This window comes from Vipera ursinii (genome assembly GCF_947247035.1).
Source record: "Vipera ursinii genome assembly, chromosome: 13".
NCBI lineage: Eukaryota > Metazoa > Chordata > Lepidosauria > Squamata > Viperidae > Vipera > Vipera ursinii.
Genome location: NC_139526.1, coordinates 15,549,784 through 15,566,388, shown reverse-complemented (window position 1 = coordinate 15,566,388; position 16,605 = coordinate 15,549,784). Strand labels below are relative to the sequence as shown.

The following is a 16,605-nucleotide window of genomic DNA, read 5'->3' as shown; positions in this document are numbered from 1 at the left end:
CAATATTTTTCCTTTCCTGCCTTCCTTCCTTCCTTCCTTCCTTCTTTCCTTCCTTGCTTCTCATTCACCCAATATTTTTCCTTCCTTCCTTCTTCCTTCTTATTCACCCAATATTTTTCCTTCCTTCCTTCCCATTCACCCAATATTTTTCCTTCCTTCCTTCTTTCCTTCCTTCCTTCTCATTCAACCAATATTTTTCCTTCCTTCCTTCTTCCTTCTTATTCACCCAATATTTTCCTTCCTTCCTTCCTTCTTCCTTCTCATTCACCCAATATTTTTCCTTTCCTGCCTTCCTTCCTTCCTTCCTTCTTTCCTTCCTTGCTTCTCATTCACCCAATATTTTTCCTTCCTTCCTTCTTCCTTCTTATTCACCCAATATTTTTCCTTCCTTCCTTCCCATTCACCCAATATTTTTCCTTCCTTCCTTCTTTCCTTCCTTCCTTCTCATTCAACCAATATTTTTCCTTCCTTCCTTCTTCCTTCTTATTCACCCAATATTTTCCTTCCTTCCTTCCTTCTTCCTTCTCATTCACCCAATATTTTTCCTTTCCTGCCTTCCTTCCTTCCTTCCTTCTTTCCTTCCTTGCTTCTCATTCACCCAATATTTTTCCTTCCTTCCTTCTTCCTTCTTATTCACCCAATATTTTTCCTTCCTTCCTTCCCATTCACCCAATATTTTCCTTCCTTCCTTCTTCCTTCTTATTCACCCAATATTTTTCCTTCCTTCCTTCTCATTCACCCAATATTTTTCCTTCCTTCCTTCTTTCCTTCCTTCCTTCTCATTCAACCAATATTTTTCCTTCCTTCCTTCTTCCTTCTTATTCACCCAATATTTTCCTTCCTTCCTTCCTTCTTCCTTCTCATTCAACCAATATTTTTCCTTTCTTCCTTCCTTCCCTTTCCTTCCCTCCATCCATCCATCCATCCATCCACCCACCCACCCACCCACCCATCAGAATAGAGCTGTTTCACTTAACAACAGAAATGTTGGGCTCAACGGTGGCCAAATGTGGAGGCCTACTTGTATAGGTATCACTTCCCAAACTTCGCAGCACAACTGAGAATGCAGAAGTATCCCTCTCCGACAACGGTGTGCAATGCCGCTAGCTTCTAATTTTTTTGTTGTTCTTTTAGCGCCTCTAATGCTGCATCCATTTAACGTAAGTACCATTCAGCTTAAGGACGGGTTCCGCCGGGATCTTGGCAAAGCTCCTTGGACAGACTCACAATAAGAAGCTTCTTGAAATATACATTTGAGCAAACTACACAAAAAGGCTTCTTGTCTTGTTTTGTTTTTGTTTTAAAAAAGATGATTACCTCTGAAGTTCTCAAATAACTCAGCAGGCCTGAATTAGGGGTTTAGTGAAGGGAAGCCGTATTCGAAAAATCAGCCTTTCTCTAGCAGTTACTTATCTCAAAATTCACCTGAACGGTTAGCGTGCAGAGTTGGGTTTAAGAGGCAAATAAGCACACACCACTCCAGTTGTGAGTGTGGAGATGAGACAGCAGGATGCGAGGATGCAACAGTGTGCGGTCTGAGACAAGCAGATCAAATATGTGCTTTGGGATATTGTCAACGTATGACCACAGCTGAGCCCAAATTTTCCATTGCTAAGCCAGACACTTGCATTTTGCTCCATTGTACGACCTTTCTTGCCCTACGCTAAGTGAATCACTGCAGTTGTTAAGTTAGCAACATGTTTTTTAAGGGAATCTGGCTCCCCTACTGACTTGGCTTGTCAGAAGGACACAAAAAGGGATCGCACAACCCCCGGGATACAACCTACAACCGTCATAAATGTGAATCAGTTGCCAAGAGCTGAAGTTAGTTCATTAGATGAACTATTGTAAATAGAAAACTATCTGTATAGCCATCAGATGGCAGTGAAGAGTCACAGGAACTGCTAGCTGCCACCTAGGGGTGATGTTGGATTACTGCAGCCCAGATCTTAGTCCCAATATGGACCCACCGTCTGAAGCTGCCTCTTGGGACTGCCACCAGAAATAGCCACAGGAAAAAGAAACTATGGTTTGCCTTGCACACAGAAACAAACATGGTCTTTTATGTTATCGTACATCCTGGCTTGTGATCCAATAAAAGCAGCTGTTAAATCCCATTTTGATATGAAGCAAGAATTTTCTGAAAGGGAGCAAGGGTTGAGAGCTAGGAAGTTGAGTACTGACGTCTTTCTTTCGCATATTTCCTAAAGGAGCCACTGAAGTAGGGAATCTCCCCAACTACACACAGTCAAGAGCGAACGCTTGATCCTAGTTCCAATGATTGTCTTGAAATAAAATATCTTGACCCAACCTTGGCCATCAACTCAAATACCCTCAGAAAGCGAATGGAAGATGAAGCGCATATTGGCAACCATTGAAGATAAGGCAGGGAACGTATCAAGCATGGAACGCCAAGCACTCGATCACAAATCAAGGACTGCCTATATTCAGGATTCTTGCGACATGTAAACCAAGCTGTTCCTCTTCCCCAGCTAAAACCTTCAAGCCCGATAAATTGATTTCCTATCCCCTTTTTTCGTTTGCCAATCTTCGCTGCCACTAACGGCTAGAGCGCAGGCTATGGCGATGTTAAATAAAACAGTGGCCGGCTGATTCCCTCGTGCACTTTTCGCTTGAAACCGTGCCTTTCCAAAATGAAACACATCTCAATTAGCACCAGCGGTTATTTCAGAGCCTCTACTTCCAGTGCTGGCTTTCAGCAAGGAAACAACAACAACAACAAAAATGATTAGCAAAGGAAGTTCATTGACAGAAATTCTAAAGTCAAAGGAATGCCAGCACGGAGCCCAAAACATGATTATTTCTACAAAGGTATTTTGGATGCTGTTGAAGAAGTTATAATTGCAGGATCTGGTTCTCTGCCTCTCTTTCTCGCCGTCGACTCCATTGGGGAATGTGCGCAATTCCAGCGAGGTCCCACTATTTCTCCCTATCTCTTACTGGCATAATCCAACATTCCTTTCTTGTCTTAACCATCTCAAAGCAGGTCATCTGCAAAATCAGGAGGGCTATGAGTGAGGAATGATGGCTTTCCACCCACGGCATTCTTGGAGATCATCTCTTAGCTCCCCCCAACCTTTTGGGCACCAGGGACCGCTTCTGTGGGGAGAGGTTTTTCTGCGGACACACACACACACACACACACACACACACACACAATATACAGACAAGACCGCCGAGCCACAAAATCATTTGTCTGTATTCCCTCTGCCAGTTCTCCATCAGCATTCTCTCCTCTTGGAAGAAACCTTGATGACAAAACCTGCGGGTCCCTCATGCGGAGGCTACGCACTGATGGCCAGAGATACCAGCTGCTCGTTCCTACATCAGAAATAATCCTACCCAAGCAGGGCACAGCCTGGGGGGGGGGGTTGTGTCTGTCTGTCTGTCTGTGCATCTGCTGGCACTGCACAGGCGATGTTTGGGTGTGGAACTACAGGCTGCCTGACCTGGTATAGATGGGAGAGACTGGGGGGGAGGGGGGCAGGCAAAGGGGGGAGGAAATTGGTAAAAAAAAATGTAAGGGAGACCAGAAGGACCAAGAAACAAAAGGCTGATCAATTTGATAGTTTAGCTAATAAAAAGCCATCCAGCCGAGGTGGACAGAAATCTTGGAATATGCAGACATTCAAACCACTCTTGAGAGAGACTTCATCTTAAGATTGGTAGCCTGGAATTAAGGAGAAACCTCCTGGCAGTGAGGACAATCAACCAGTGGAACAGCCTGCCACCAGAAATCGTGGGCGCTCCATCAGTGGAGGTTTTTAAAAAGAGACCAGACAATCACCTGTCGGAGATGGTATAGTTCTCCAGCTTAAGCAGGGGGCTGAACTAGAAGACCTCCAAGGTCCCTTCCAGCTTCTGTTCTGTTCTGTTCTGTTCTGTTCTGTTCTGTTCTAGAATAATAGAATAGAATAGAATAGAATAGAATAGAATAGAATAGAATAGAATAGAATAGAATAGAATAGAATAGAATAGAATAGAATAGAATACTAGACTAGGAATAGAATAGAACACAGAATAGAGCTGAAAGGGACCTTGGAGGTCTTCTAGTCCAGCCCCCTGCTCAAGCAGGAGAACCTATACCATCTCAGTCTAGTCTCTTCTTGAAAATCTCCAATGATGGAGTGCCCACGAATTCTGGAGGCAAGCTGTTCCACTGGTTGATTGTCCTCACTGTCAGGAAGTTTCTCCTTAGTTCCAGGTTGCTGACAAGTTAAGTCGTTTCTTTGCAATCCTGTTGTAGGTTTGAACCGTCCTTAAATGAATGGCTGTGAAGCCGAGGTCTACTTGTAAATTTACCTTTGTAAATCCTGATCACCTATTCCCCACCATCTTCTCTTCTCCGCAAGATGAAGGTGGCCGAGCCTTGGATCGCCTTCACAACTCACCTGTACGAGGGCTTCCTTCATGGCTGTCCAGTTGGAAACACGCCAGGCACACTCCAGAACCAAGTAAGGGTTGATGTGACCCTTGGACTGGCCGTATTCCGTGAGAGCTTCCCACTGATTCAGTTCCTTGGAACACCTACCAATGAGAAATGCAACCCCAATCCAGTTCTCTTGTCAAGAGGAATCTTTTCTCCGATCGAAAGCAGGAAACCCAGTTCATTTATCTATTTGTATCCAGCCTTTACTATTTTGCAAATAACAGGCGGGCACATCCAACATATCTTCCTGGTCCTGTCTTACCCATAATAACAACACTAGAGGTGGGCTGGGCTGAGAAAGAGAGACAGAAACTGTCTCAAAGTCACCCAGCTGACTTTCATGGCTAAGGCAGGGCTAGAACTTACCGTCTCCTGGCGATTGGCCCAAGGTCCACCTAGCCAGCTTTGATGTCTGAGATGGAACTAGAACTCTCGGTCTCCCTGTGATGGGCCCAAGTTGCCCAGATGGCTTTTAGGCCCAAGACAGAACTAGAACTCAGTCTCCTGGTGATTCGCCCAAAGTTCCCCAGCTGGTTTTCATGCCTAAGGCAGGACTAGAACTCACAGTTTCCTTGTTCCTAGCCGAGTGCCTTCTCCACTAGATCCAACTGACTCTCTTATCTTGAGGATTCAATGAGGCTGGTTAAAGAATTGTTGGCAAGGCTCATCCTACCCTTTTCCTTAGACTTTCCTACATCCAATTCCTGTCTTTTCTTCCCCATTTTGCCCATTTTGCTCTTCTTAGCAGTTGTAGCTCTACTCCATTTTGACATGTTTAAAAGGTAAAGGTTCCCCCGCACATGTGTGCTAGTCGTTTCCGACTCTAGGGGCCAGTGCTCATCTCCGTTTCAAAGCCAAAGAGCCAGCGCTTGTCCGAGGACGTCTCCGTGGTCATGTGGCCGGCATGACTAGACGCCAAAGGCGCATGGAACGCTGTTACCTTCCCACCGGAGTGGTCCCTGTTTTTCTACTTGCATTTTTTACGTGCTTTCGAACTGCTAGGTTGGCAGAAGCTGGGACGCGTAACGGGCGCTCGCTCTGCTACGCGGCACTCGGGATTCGACCCGCCAAACTGCCGACCTTCTGATCGACAAGCTCAGCGTCCTAACCCACTGAGCCACCGCGTCCCTATTGACATGTTTAAGATGACGCAATTCGTGGTAGGAGAAGCAGCAAAACCAGGTCTCTCTCTCTCTCTCTCTCTCTTTCTAGCGCAACTTTCGCGTGGAATGAAAGCAAAGGCTTCTTTAGAAACCCCGTTCGACTAAAAGCAAGCAACGTTTCTACAAAGCCGCAAACAGACACAAGGCCCGCAGGGAGTGGAACAAAGTCTGTTGGTTTCTCGGTATTTTTTTTTTCACTTTCTGAAATTTAGGGTTAAACGTTGCCTCTGAGTCTCCAGAGGCCCCCAACATTCGTAACAACGCCCTTTAAAAAAGAAAATGAGCAACCATCAGATTTAATTCACTTACCGAATCCAATGGTCTTCCCAGAGCTGATATTCAGGAAAAATCGCTGGAGAAGCGTTGTTCCTTTCGTGTTCCTTCTTCGCTTTCTCCATCGCTTTTTCGTAAGTCTCCTGAGCCTGGAAACGAAAACGGTTCAGTTTTTCGTGAGATGCAAGACGAAAAGAAAAGCGAACACCAGCAAACTGAACCGTCTTCTCCTGAATTCTGGCGAACCGTATCTTAACTCTTAGCGGGTGCCCACGGTTGAGTTTGGAAACTTCCTGCGGTCTTATTTTTCATCCAATAGATGAGGTGGGGGGGGGGTTGGTCTGGTTAAACACATCGCCACACAAAAAACACGCAACCTGCTCGAAGAAGCCGTGCTGTTCGTAAGCGATCGCGGTGGCCGTCTCAGGAAATTTGCACCGCTTCTGCCACAATCCAGCCCACATGTCCTCTTCTTGCAGCAAGCAATACAATTCAGCCAGCGAGTCAAGGATTTCCTGGGGGCGGGGAGAGGGAGAGGGAAAAAGACAAAAGGCAACCTAAGATCAATAGGGCGTGGTTGGCAATCAAGCTGGTCAACCCACCGAGGTACTGTTAAAACAGGTCAAGGAAGATCCCCCACTGGGATTTGAGGAGCGCTACTTTATCCCTGTTCTGTACCAGCCTCCTACCGGCCCTGCAGAAAAGGCAGGGACAACCCCTTTTACAAGAAGGCAAAAGGCTGGAACTAAGCCTGCCAAATTTATGGACACAAAAGCAAACAGAGCAAAAACAAGACACGAACCATGAAACAAGAGCTATTCAAGCGGTTGCCTTCAGCAAACCAGCCCTCCCACGCATTCCCCTTTTATACAGTTCAGGGCGTGGCTTCTCTCTGCCTCCTTCCAAGGTGCCCCATTGCCTTCCTCTGTTTACTCCTGATTGACTGCCTCCTGCGTCGGGCGTCCTTGAACAGGGCCAGCTGTGGGTCATCTTCATCCACGCTGTCAAGCTCACACAGCTGGGTCTGCGTCGTAACCAGGTGGGAGGGGCCTGGCTGAGGGCTCTCATCAGCAAGCTCTCCAACCCCCTCAGCAACCTCTCCAACACCCCCCTCCTCCTCCTCCGACCCAACTGCCGAACCCACAGGCTGACCCTGAATCACAACAATCCCAATCGGGTAGAATAGCAGAATCTTGGAAGCGGTTTGCCCGGATTTACACCAGACAAAATCAAGAAAGCCGTTTCTTTCTTGCTCTCTCCATTCTTCTCAGGACCCCCCGCTGGCATTTCTTCTGCCTTAAACCTTCCTTCTTCTTTTCCTGCCCACCTCTTCAAAAATCAGCCTGCCTTCCTTTCCTTCCTCTTCCAATAAGTCTCCCTTCCTTCTTCTCCTTCTCTTCCTCTTTTTCCTTCCTTTCCTTCCACATCAAAATCAGTCTCCTTTCCCTCTTCCCCTTCCCTTCCTTCCTTCCTCCCTCTCTTCCATCTTCCCTTCCTTCCTCCGTCTTCAAATCAGTCATCCTTCCTTCCTGCTTCTCCTTCCCTTCCTTCCTTCCTTCCTCTCTTCCATCTTCCCTTCCTTCCTCTTCAAATCATCCTTCCTTCCTGCTTCTCCTTCCCTTCCTTCCTTCCTTCCTCTCTTCCATCTTCCCTTCCTTCCTCTTCAAATCATCCTTCCTTCCTGCTTCTCCTTCCCTTCCTTCCTTCCTTCCTCTCTTCCATCTTCCCTTCCTTCCTCTTCAAATCATCCTTCCTTCCTGCTTCTCCTTCCCTTCCTTCCTTCCTTCCTCTCTTCCATCTTCCCTTCCTTCCTCTTCAAATCATCCTTCCTTCCTGCTTCTCCTTCCCTTCCTTCCTTTCTTCCATCTTCCCTTCCTTCCTCTTCAAATCATCCTTCCTTCCTGCTTCTCCTTCCTCCCTTCCTTCCATCTTCCCTTCTTTCCTCTTCAAAATCAGTCTTCCCTTCTTTCCTTACCTCCCTCCCTCCCTCCCTTCTCTCCCTTCCTTCTTTCCCACCCTACAAAGCTCAAACGCCCTGGCATCAGGGCACAGCAGCATCCATTTATTCATTTACCCAGATCGAGCAGCCACTCCGACTGCCAGCGACTGGGAAGCGGCACGCGTCTGGTCTTCCCCTGAGCGACCGCCTCACGCAGGCAACCCTTCTGCTGACGGGGGCACAAAGGACCAAGAGGGATCTCCTTCTAAACCCTGAGCAGCCCCACTGGCTTCCCGTCTTGTCCCCTATCCGGTTTGCCACGCTTCCTGGAGATCTCTTGGCCGAGGTCCAGATACCCCAGGGCCTTGTTTCCTTCCAGCACAGAAACCCCGAATTCGGGCCTTTACCTGTTGGGGCAGAGTGATGCTCTCCTGCTCGTAAAACTCGGTGGTCTGTTTCGGCTTGATCTGCAGGCTGAGCCCCTTTTCGAAGGCCTGGTGCTCCAGCATCAGGGTGGAGCGGAACCAGAGGTTGTGGGTCTTGCCCAGGTACTTCAGCACGCAGGGCCTGATGGGGATGGGGGGCACGCACTGGGACATGGCTTCCACGAAGCAGTTCAAGGCGCTCGGCTGGCAGTCGCGCTGCGCCTGGTGGCTCCCGCTGCACAAGAAAGGGCTGATTTCTCCAGCAAGAGCCTAAAAATGGAAATTAAGCCATTGTTCCAAGGGCAAAGCCGGCATCGCCAGCGGTCATTACGCTCCCAGACCGGAGAGTGCGTGGTTTGTGCTGCCTGCATCCCACGGATGGGGCTTTGCTGGTTTGTGTGGACTGGTTGCTCGCATGCTGCGGCCCGGTACCGGTCCACGAACCGGGGGTGGGGGGGTTGGGGACCCCTGCCCTAGGGCAAAAGAACAGCTGTCGGTAAATGTAGCTGACTTCTGAAATAAGTCTCCTCGACTTAGGACGATAATTGGGGCCAGAAGTCCCCTTCCGTTGGTTATGTGAGTTGTGCCCCATTTTACCACTTTTGAAAGCAGGGTGGGTTAACCACATCACCGTGTGACGATGGGAAGACAGGGGAGACAGCAGAACCAGGCTGTAAGTACCGTATTTCCCCAAAAAGAAGACCTAACCAGCCCTGGCGTGATTTTTCACGGCTCAGACTTATTTCAAAAATGAGGAGAGAGAGAGACAGAGAGAGAGAGAGAGAGAGAGAGAGAGAGAGAGAGAGAGAGAGAGAGAGAGAGAGAGAGAGAGAGAGAGGGAGAGGGAGAGGGAGAGGGAGAGAGAGAGAGAGAGAAGTGCTAAGGTAAAGGAAAGGAGTCTCCTACAACGTTCGGGATGCAGATCTGGCCTTTTTTAAGCCACCCGTGAAAGATTTCGGTTTCTTTTCGGCTGCCTGTGCCAAATCGTTCAGATTCAGCAACTGATCAAACGTGATCAATAAAGAACGTTTTCTCCGCTCTAGAACTGTCGGTGGTGTAGAAGTGGCAGCATCCACGTCAGACCAATCAGTCAATAATAAGCCCACAAAGATGGAGTTCCTTTCATGCAAATCTAAGCATCCTTTTCCCCTCTGAGGCTGGAATCATTTCCTGATCTTGGAGAAAGGCCTTTTTTTTTTTTTTTGCAAATTACAACTCAGGAGAGGGAGAGGGAGAGAAGAGAGAGGAGGCAGAGAGAGGAGAAGAGGGAGAGAGGAGGGAAAGAGAGAGGAGGAGAGGGGGAAGGAGAATGAAAGAGGAAAGACAGAAAAAGAGAAAAAGCAAGAGGAAGAGGAAGGAAAGAAGGGAGGAAGGAAGGAAGGGAGAGAGGGAGGAAGGAAGGAAAAAGAAAGGAAGGAAGGAAGAGGGAGGGAGGGAGGGAGGAAGGAAGGAAGGAAGGAAGGAAGGAAGGGAGGGAGGGAGGGAGGGAGGGAGGGAAAGAAAGAAAGAAAGAAAGAAAGAAAGAAAGAAAGAAAGAAAGAGAGGAAGGAAGGAAGGAAGGAAGGAAGAAGGAAGGAAGGAAGAAAGAAGGAAGGAAGAAGGAAGAAAGAAAGAAAGAAAGAAAGAAAGAAAGAAAGAAAGAAAGAAAGAAAGAAAGAAAGAAAGAAAGAAAGAAAGAAAGAGTATTTCACCAGTTTTTCATCACTGCTTTTTTTCAAAGCGACACTCACATGTTGCTGTCTGTCTGAAAGGATTTTCCACAATCTGGAAAACAGCTGGATCCACGTTTTTTCAGCCAAAGGGGTGGAAATGTGACAAAGCTGAACGAAGGCACTTAGCAGGGCTCCCGTCTGGAACGAAACTGCTGGTTAGGCATACCCAATCACGAAGAAGTCGAAGCTGATTTACCCCGCCAGAAAAAAAGCAAGGAGGCAGAAGCCATCCCTAAAGCTACAAGCCTGCAGGATTACTGCAACTACGAAGGCTGCACAGCTGCACAGCTGCACAGCTGGATGGGGTGGGGATGGAGGGGCCTTTGAGCTAGGGAAGGCTACTAGAGACCAACAACCCAGAGATCTCATCCTGCGTGGTGGCGCAGTGGTTAGGATGCAGTACTGCAGGCTAACTCTGCCCACTGCTGCGGGAAGCAGTTCGATCCTGACCAGCTCAGGGTTGACTCAGCCTTCCATCTTTCCGAAGCCGGTAAAATGAGGACCCAGATTGTTGGGGGCAAATAGGCTGACTCTATAAACTGCTTAGATAAGGCTCTAAAGCACCGTGAAGCGGTATAGTAAGTTTAAGTGCTATTGCTATCTTCCTTTCTTCCTTCCGGTTAGAATGCAGCATTGCAGGCAAACTCTGCCCTCAGCCTGGAGTTCAACTCTCACCGGCTCCAGTTGACTCAGCCTTCCATCCTTTCTGAGGTTGGGAAAAAGGAGGACCCAGATTGTTGCTGGCCTAAAGAACGACCTGCAATGCACATGCGCGCGCGCTGCAGAATAGGCTGCCCAGGCTTCAAGGAGTACCGTGAAATGCCAAAGGAGCATCAACTCGCTCACCTTCACCTCGCGCAGAGAGTCCAGGAATTTGTCGTGCCGGTTGGTTAACATGTGCAACTGGTTCCCAATGTCCTTTTCGGACAGTTCTTTGGTTTTCGGGGTGCTGGTCTGATCTCCGGGAGCCAGCTCGATGTCTATCTCGACATCCTGCGTATAAAGGGGAGAAAGACCAGAGTTTTGCAAACAGACACAGTTAAGGTAGCCCAACGGCCCAGGACTCCGTGCAAACAAGTTAAGCTTCACTTGGTTTTTTTTCCCCTGTTAATACAGGAAGACTTCTACCTCTTCTTTGGATTCGCTGTTTTCTCGTTCCCGAGGTTCTTGCTTGACGTGGGTAACCATGGCAAACGCCGCCCGGTCGTGACTATCCGCCAGGTTGATTACATTTGTGATGGAAGGAAGCGTGGCCTCTTGGCAGCTGGTCCCAATGGTTGTGTTCCTTTCACAAACCGCCAGCAGGAGCTGAAAGGGATTAAGACGAGAGGCTGTGGGCGCAAGACCCGTAGATGCGGTGAACCGACTTTTAAGACGGAACGTGACGGTCCCTCTTGTTCTTCAGGAAGAAACCAAAGGCAAGAGAGACCGCTAAGAAAAGGGAACTCCCTTTTGAACTCCCACGGCTAGAGGCCTTGTGCAAAAGATTGGAAACTAACCAAGGAGAGAAGCAACCTGGAACTAAGGAGAAATTTCCTGACAGTTAGAACAATTAACCAGTGGAACAACCTGCCTCCAGAAGCTGGAACTTCCAACACTGGAAGTTTTTAAGAAGAGACTGGACAGCCATTTGTCTGAAATGGGATAGATTCTCCTGCCTGAGGAGGGGGTTGGACTAGAAGATCTCTTAAGGTCCCTTCCAACTCTAATAATAATAATAATAATAATAATAATAATAATAATAATAATAAGAAGAAGAAGAAGAAGAAGAAGAAGAAGAAGAAGAAGAAGAAGAAGAAGAAGAAGAAGAAGAAGTTGAAAGGGACCTTGGAGGTCAGCTAGTCCAACCCCCTGCTCAGGCAGGAAACCTTATACCATTTCAGGCAAATGGCTGGCCAGTCTCTTCTTAAAAACTTCCAGTGTTGGAGCATTCACCACTTCGGGAGGCAGGTTGTTCCACTGGTTAGTTGTTCTTACTGTAAGGAAATTTCTCCTTAGTTCCAGGTTGCTTCTCTCCTTGATGAATTTCCATCCGTTGCTTCTTGTCCTGCCTTCAGGCACTTTGAAGAATAGCTTGACTCCCTCTTCTTTGGGGCAGCCCCTGAGAGATTGGAAGATATTGCCATCCTGTCACCCCGAGGCCTTCCTTTCATTCAACGAGGCGCGCCCAATTCCTGCAACCGTTCTTCGTGGGTTTTAGCCTAACCATATTCTTGTCCCTTCTGCTTCCGGAGAAGACAAGAGGAAAATCTCAACTTCTTGCTATCCTCACCTCGATGCACTGTTTGATCCAGAAGTGATTCCCCATGGCTTCCCAGTTTTGGGAACAGGTGACGTACAACAGCCTCTCGTACACCCGCCGCTTCATGGAGTTGTCGAAGACCTCAAAAAACTTGGCCCGGATGAGAGGCTGGGTGCATCGGAGGCCAGAGAGAAAGGCCGGCTCGAGTTTAGCGGTCAGCTCGCTCCCCGAAAGGTTTTCATCCCTAAGAAGAAACAAAGGGAGAAGCAACTTCAGTTACTTCCATTAGGGGTTGCTTTTTGTTTTTGCACTCGTGTCAGAATCGCAGAGGCGCTTCCGGGTTGAAAGGAATAGCCGGTGACATCGCTGTTGCCCTGGGGACGCCCAATTGGGGAACCCTTTCACATCCCCAGAAGGAGCTGGAGTGATGGACGGGAGCTCCACCCTGTCCCGAGCCAGTGCTTGGGTCTCAAACGTGGCGCCGGCATCGAGCCATCGTGCTCCGCTCCTGGTTGTAAAGGTATAAAAAGGACTAAGGGGGCTGTAACGGCGCCCGGTCTGTGACAGTCGTAGGCACTTTTTTTTGCAGCAGCCATTAAGTGAACCCGCGGGGCGGGTTTCGTTTGTTTTTTCTTTTTGCAGAAAATTGGATTGTCAACAACGAGGTCACGATTACGTGGCCGCGGGACGCTGGTTGCAAAGCAGGAGGTCATGTGACTGAAAGGAAGGCGTGCTTATCGCCCCAACTGCTAAGGAGGTTGGGCTATGCTCCGGGACAACGCAAAAAGATCGATTTAGCCAATTACAAGACTCCCACTGAATTTTCTACCTTGAATTTTTTTTTTTTAAAAAAAACACGCTTTAACTCCTGTAGGATTCGGGGGGTGGGTGGGAAAGATCTCTTTTCCCTTAAAAGAACCGGCAAGAGAGTGGCGTAAGCACGAACTAAAACCTCGGGGAACTAAAAATTTATCGTCCCCCCACCTCCCTTTCCCCCAATCCCCCGGGCTGACTTCAAAAGATGAATGGTGCCTTCTTAAGGTCAGGCGTGGCACAAATTATGAACCGAGATACTGACCCAGGTGATTAATTGCCGCAATTTACCTATAGACGTAGTTAACAAGGTCTAAGAACTGAGCGTTTAATTCAAGGTCCTCTGGAAAACGTTTTTCAATGTAGGTCATCATTTTCACCAGCAGGATGGACTTCTCGCGCAGCGTCGGAATCTGTTTAAAGAGGGGTGGGGGGGGAAGAGGAAAAAAAATGCTCAATTTTTCCCACCCCCCTCCGGCTTGTTCCCTAAGACAGAGGTCCCCAACCTTTCGGCCACACTAGGGATCACCAGTTCCGTGGAAAGAGGGTTTTTTTCCCACGGACCGGAGGGTGCGTGGTTTTGTGTGCTGCCTGCATCCCGCGGATGGGGCTTTGCTGGTTTCTGCGGACCGGTTGCTAGCATGCTGCGGCCCGGTACCGGTCCACGAACCGGGGGTGGGGGGGGTTGGGGACCCCTGCCCTATTGGGGCAAAAGAACAGCTGTCGGTAAATGTAGCTGACTTCTGAAATAAGTCTCCGCGACTGAGGACGATAATTGGGGCCAGAAGTCCCCTTCCGTTGGTTATGTGAGTTGTGCCCCCATTTTACCACTTTTGAAAGCAGGGTGGGTTAACCACATCACCGTGTGACGTGCGACGATGGGAAGACAGGGGAGACAGCAGAACCAGGCTGTAAGTACCGTATTTCCCCAAAAAGAAGACCTAACCAGCCCTAACCACCCCTTCCCCCCAATACTCCTTTGAGGTTACCTGGTTAGCCGCCATGGAGGAGGTGTTTTTGACCCACTCTTCCACAATTTTGACCACGGCCCGCAGGATTTTGGCATCGCTCGATTTTTCAATCAGCGAGGTCAGGATGCCCTGAATGAAGTTCTTCCTCATCTCCATGCTCATCATAGCCAGGCGGGTCTTCACTAAGTCCAAGCTCAGCATCACCAACTCGCTGGTACCAGCTGCAAACACAGCCCAGACAACCACTCAAACCGAGCGCGGTTCAACCCCGGGTTAAACACCACGTGATTCGGTGCCAATTAACCAGTGGAACTACAGTACCAGCCTCCAGAAACGGTGAATGCTCCAACCCTGGAAGTTTTTAAGAAGAGACTGGACAGCCATTTGTCCGAAATGGTGCAGGGTTTCCTGCCTGAGCAGGGGGTTGGACTAGATGTCCTCCAAGGTCCCTTCCAACTTTTTATTATTATAAAACCTCTATTCATAAAACATGAAACTCAAGTCAACTGAACACTCAAATTGACTGGCACTAAGGGTTGACATGGGTTGCTGCCAGCATCCTAGGTACCAACCAGTAAGATGTTCCAAGTAGCGCAGTTTTTTTGTAGCTTTGCTGGAGTTATTGCAGGAAGCTGCAATTTCTTGATGTATTTTGCAAAGGTTTTGGACATAGTTCCCAGTGCCCCGATGACAATGGGTATCTATCTATCTATCTATCTATCTATCTATCTATCTATCTATCTATCTATCTATGGATTTACTCAACCCTATCTATCTATCTATCTATCTATCTATCTATCTATCTATCATTATATTATTATTATTATTATTATTATTATTATTATTATTATTATTATTATTATTAAACTTTTATTCATAAAACATGAAACTCAGTCAACTGAACACTCAAATTGACTGGCACTAAGGGTTGACACGGGCTGCTGCCAGCATCCTAGGTATCAACCAGGTATCTCCTTAAAATGTAAGATGTTCCAAGTGGCGCAGTTTTTTGTAGCTTTGCTGGAGTTATTGCAGGAAGCTGCAATTTCTTGATGTATTTTGCAAAGGCTTTGGACATAGTTCCCAGTGCCCCGATGACAATGGGTATCTATCTATCTATCTATCTATCTATCTATCTATCTATCTATCTATCTATCTATGGATTTACTCAACCATATCTATCTATCTATCATTATATTATTATTATTATTATTATTATTATTATTATTATTATTATTATTATTATTATTATTAAACTTTTATTCATAAAACATGAAACTCAGTCAACTGAACACTCAAATTGACTGGCACTAAGGGTTGACACGGGCTGCTGCCAGCATCCTAGGTATCAACCAGGTATCTCCTTAAAATGTAAGATGTTGCAAGTGGCGCAGTTTTTTGTAGCTTTGCTGGAGTTCTTGTAGGAAGCTGCAATTTCTTGATGTATTTTGCAAAGTTTTTGGACATTATTATTATTAATTCGGGCTTGCAATATCTTAGCACTAGGGGGGTTGGGAGAAGAACCCCTTTTTCATTACTTATTTATTCAGCAAATGTATACAGCCTCCCAACTCACCTAACAGTGGTCAGCTGAGAGCATTAAAAAGCTACAACGTTAACACCCCATACCGCCAGGACCACAACTCAACAAGAGGCAGCAAATACAATCACGCTAGCCACCTGGTCAACCCCGTTAAGAGGGGAAGTTGCTGGCTCCGCACCATGTGCTTTGCGCGAATAGTTCTCCTGAACAAGTTTTTTCTCTCCCCTTCCCTTTCCAGGACAGGAAATGCTAGCTAGGAGAACTAAAGCTTTGCCCAAAAAACCAGCCCAAACCCCACAATTCTCAGCATCCAAATTGCTCCGGCTTGAAAGTTTCAACAGGGCCAGTAGGCCGTCTCGACCTGGTGATCTACTACCTGTGTTGGCTTCCACTGTTCCCGCTTGAGCCTGCTGGTTCAAATGCTCCCTGACCATCTTCTGGAGGGATCTCATGAAGACAGAAATCAGCCTGTCGATATAACTGGGATTATTGCTACAGGCAGACTTCAGGATCATTAAAGTACCTGGAAGGTAGAAAGAAAGAAAGAGACAAATAAGAACAGGGGAGGACCCGTCTCTTTCGAACCGGCCTGACCCTAAGGCTCTTTTTGAAAAGAGAACAGAAAGATTTTAAGACCAGAGGTGCCCGACCGTGGCAATTTTCAGACCTGTGGGCTTCAGCTCCCCAAAGTCCTTTTTTTCATTGCCACAGTATAATAATAATAATGTTGGAAGGGACCTTGGAGGTCAACTAGTCCAACCCCCTGCTCGGGCAGGGAACCCTTTGAATGGTCGCTAAAATGCTTGTAAAATTTGAGGGCTACCTGTAGTTATTTTCTCAAGAGGACCGAAAAGGACGTCTTCAAAAAGAGGTTGTGTATTAATCCTGGAGTAAAGGGGGGGGGGAAGGTAGGGTTACCTTTGCTAACCCCCCCACCCCAAATTCTCCCCAAGCTAACCATCAATTTAAGAAACCTATCATGCTTTTGGTGAACTTTCTTCCTCAACTTTAAAGGTAAAGGTTCCCCCGCACACGCGTGCTAGTCGTTTCCAACTCTAGGGGCCGGTGCTCATC

At 47.5% G+C, this 16,605-nt stretch overlaps 1 protein-coding gene across 1 annotated transcript in view; it reads right to left on the bottom strand.

The window, feature by feature from the left end:
* The window catches only part of TRRAP (transformation/transcription domain associated protein), a 101,917-nt gene that overhangs the window by 38,103 nt on the left and 47,209 nt on the right, over positions 1–16,605 (bottom strand). Inside the window, exons 45-55 of the mRNA XM_083372449.1 lie at positions 15,908–16,054; positions 14,007–14,209; positions 13,309–13,430; positions 12,235–12,448; positions 11,091–11,270; positions 10,809–10,955; positions 9,981–10,100; positions 8,233–8,520; positions 6,264–6,401; positions 5,923–6,035; positions 4,413–4,548 (exon numbers count right to left, since the gene is read on the bottom strand). Of these exons, the coding sequence (XP_083228575.1) occupies positions 4,413–4,548; positions 5,923–6,035; positions 6,264–6,401; positions 8,233–8,520; positions 9,981–10,100; positions 10,809–10,955; positions 11,091–11,270; positions 12,235–12,448; positions 13,309–13,430; positions 14,007–14,209; positions 15,908–16,054 (1,808 nt within the window). The remainder of the gene's footprint in view (positions 1–4,412; positions 4,549–5,922; positions 6,036–6,263; positions 6,402–8,232; positions 8,521–9,980; positions 10,101–10,808; positions 10,956–11,090; positions 11,271–12,234; positions 12,449–13,308; positions 13,431–14,006; positions 14,210–15,907; positions 16,055–16,605) is intronic.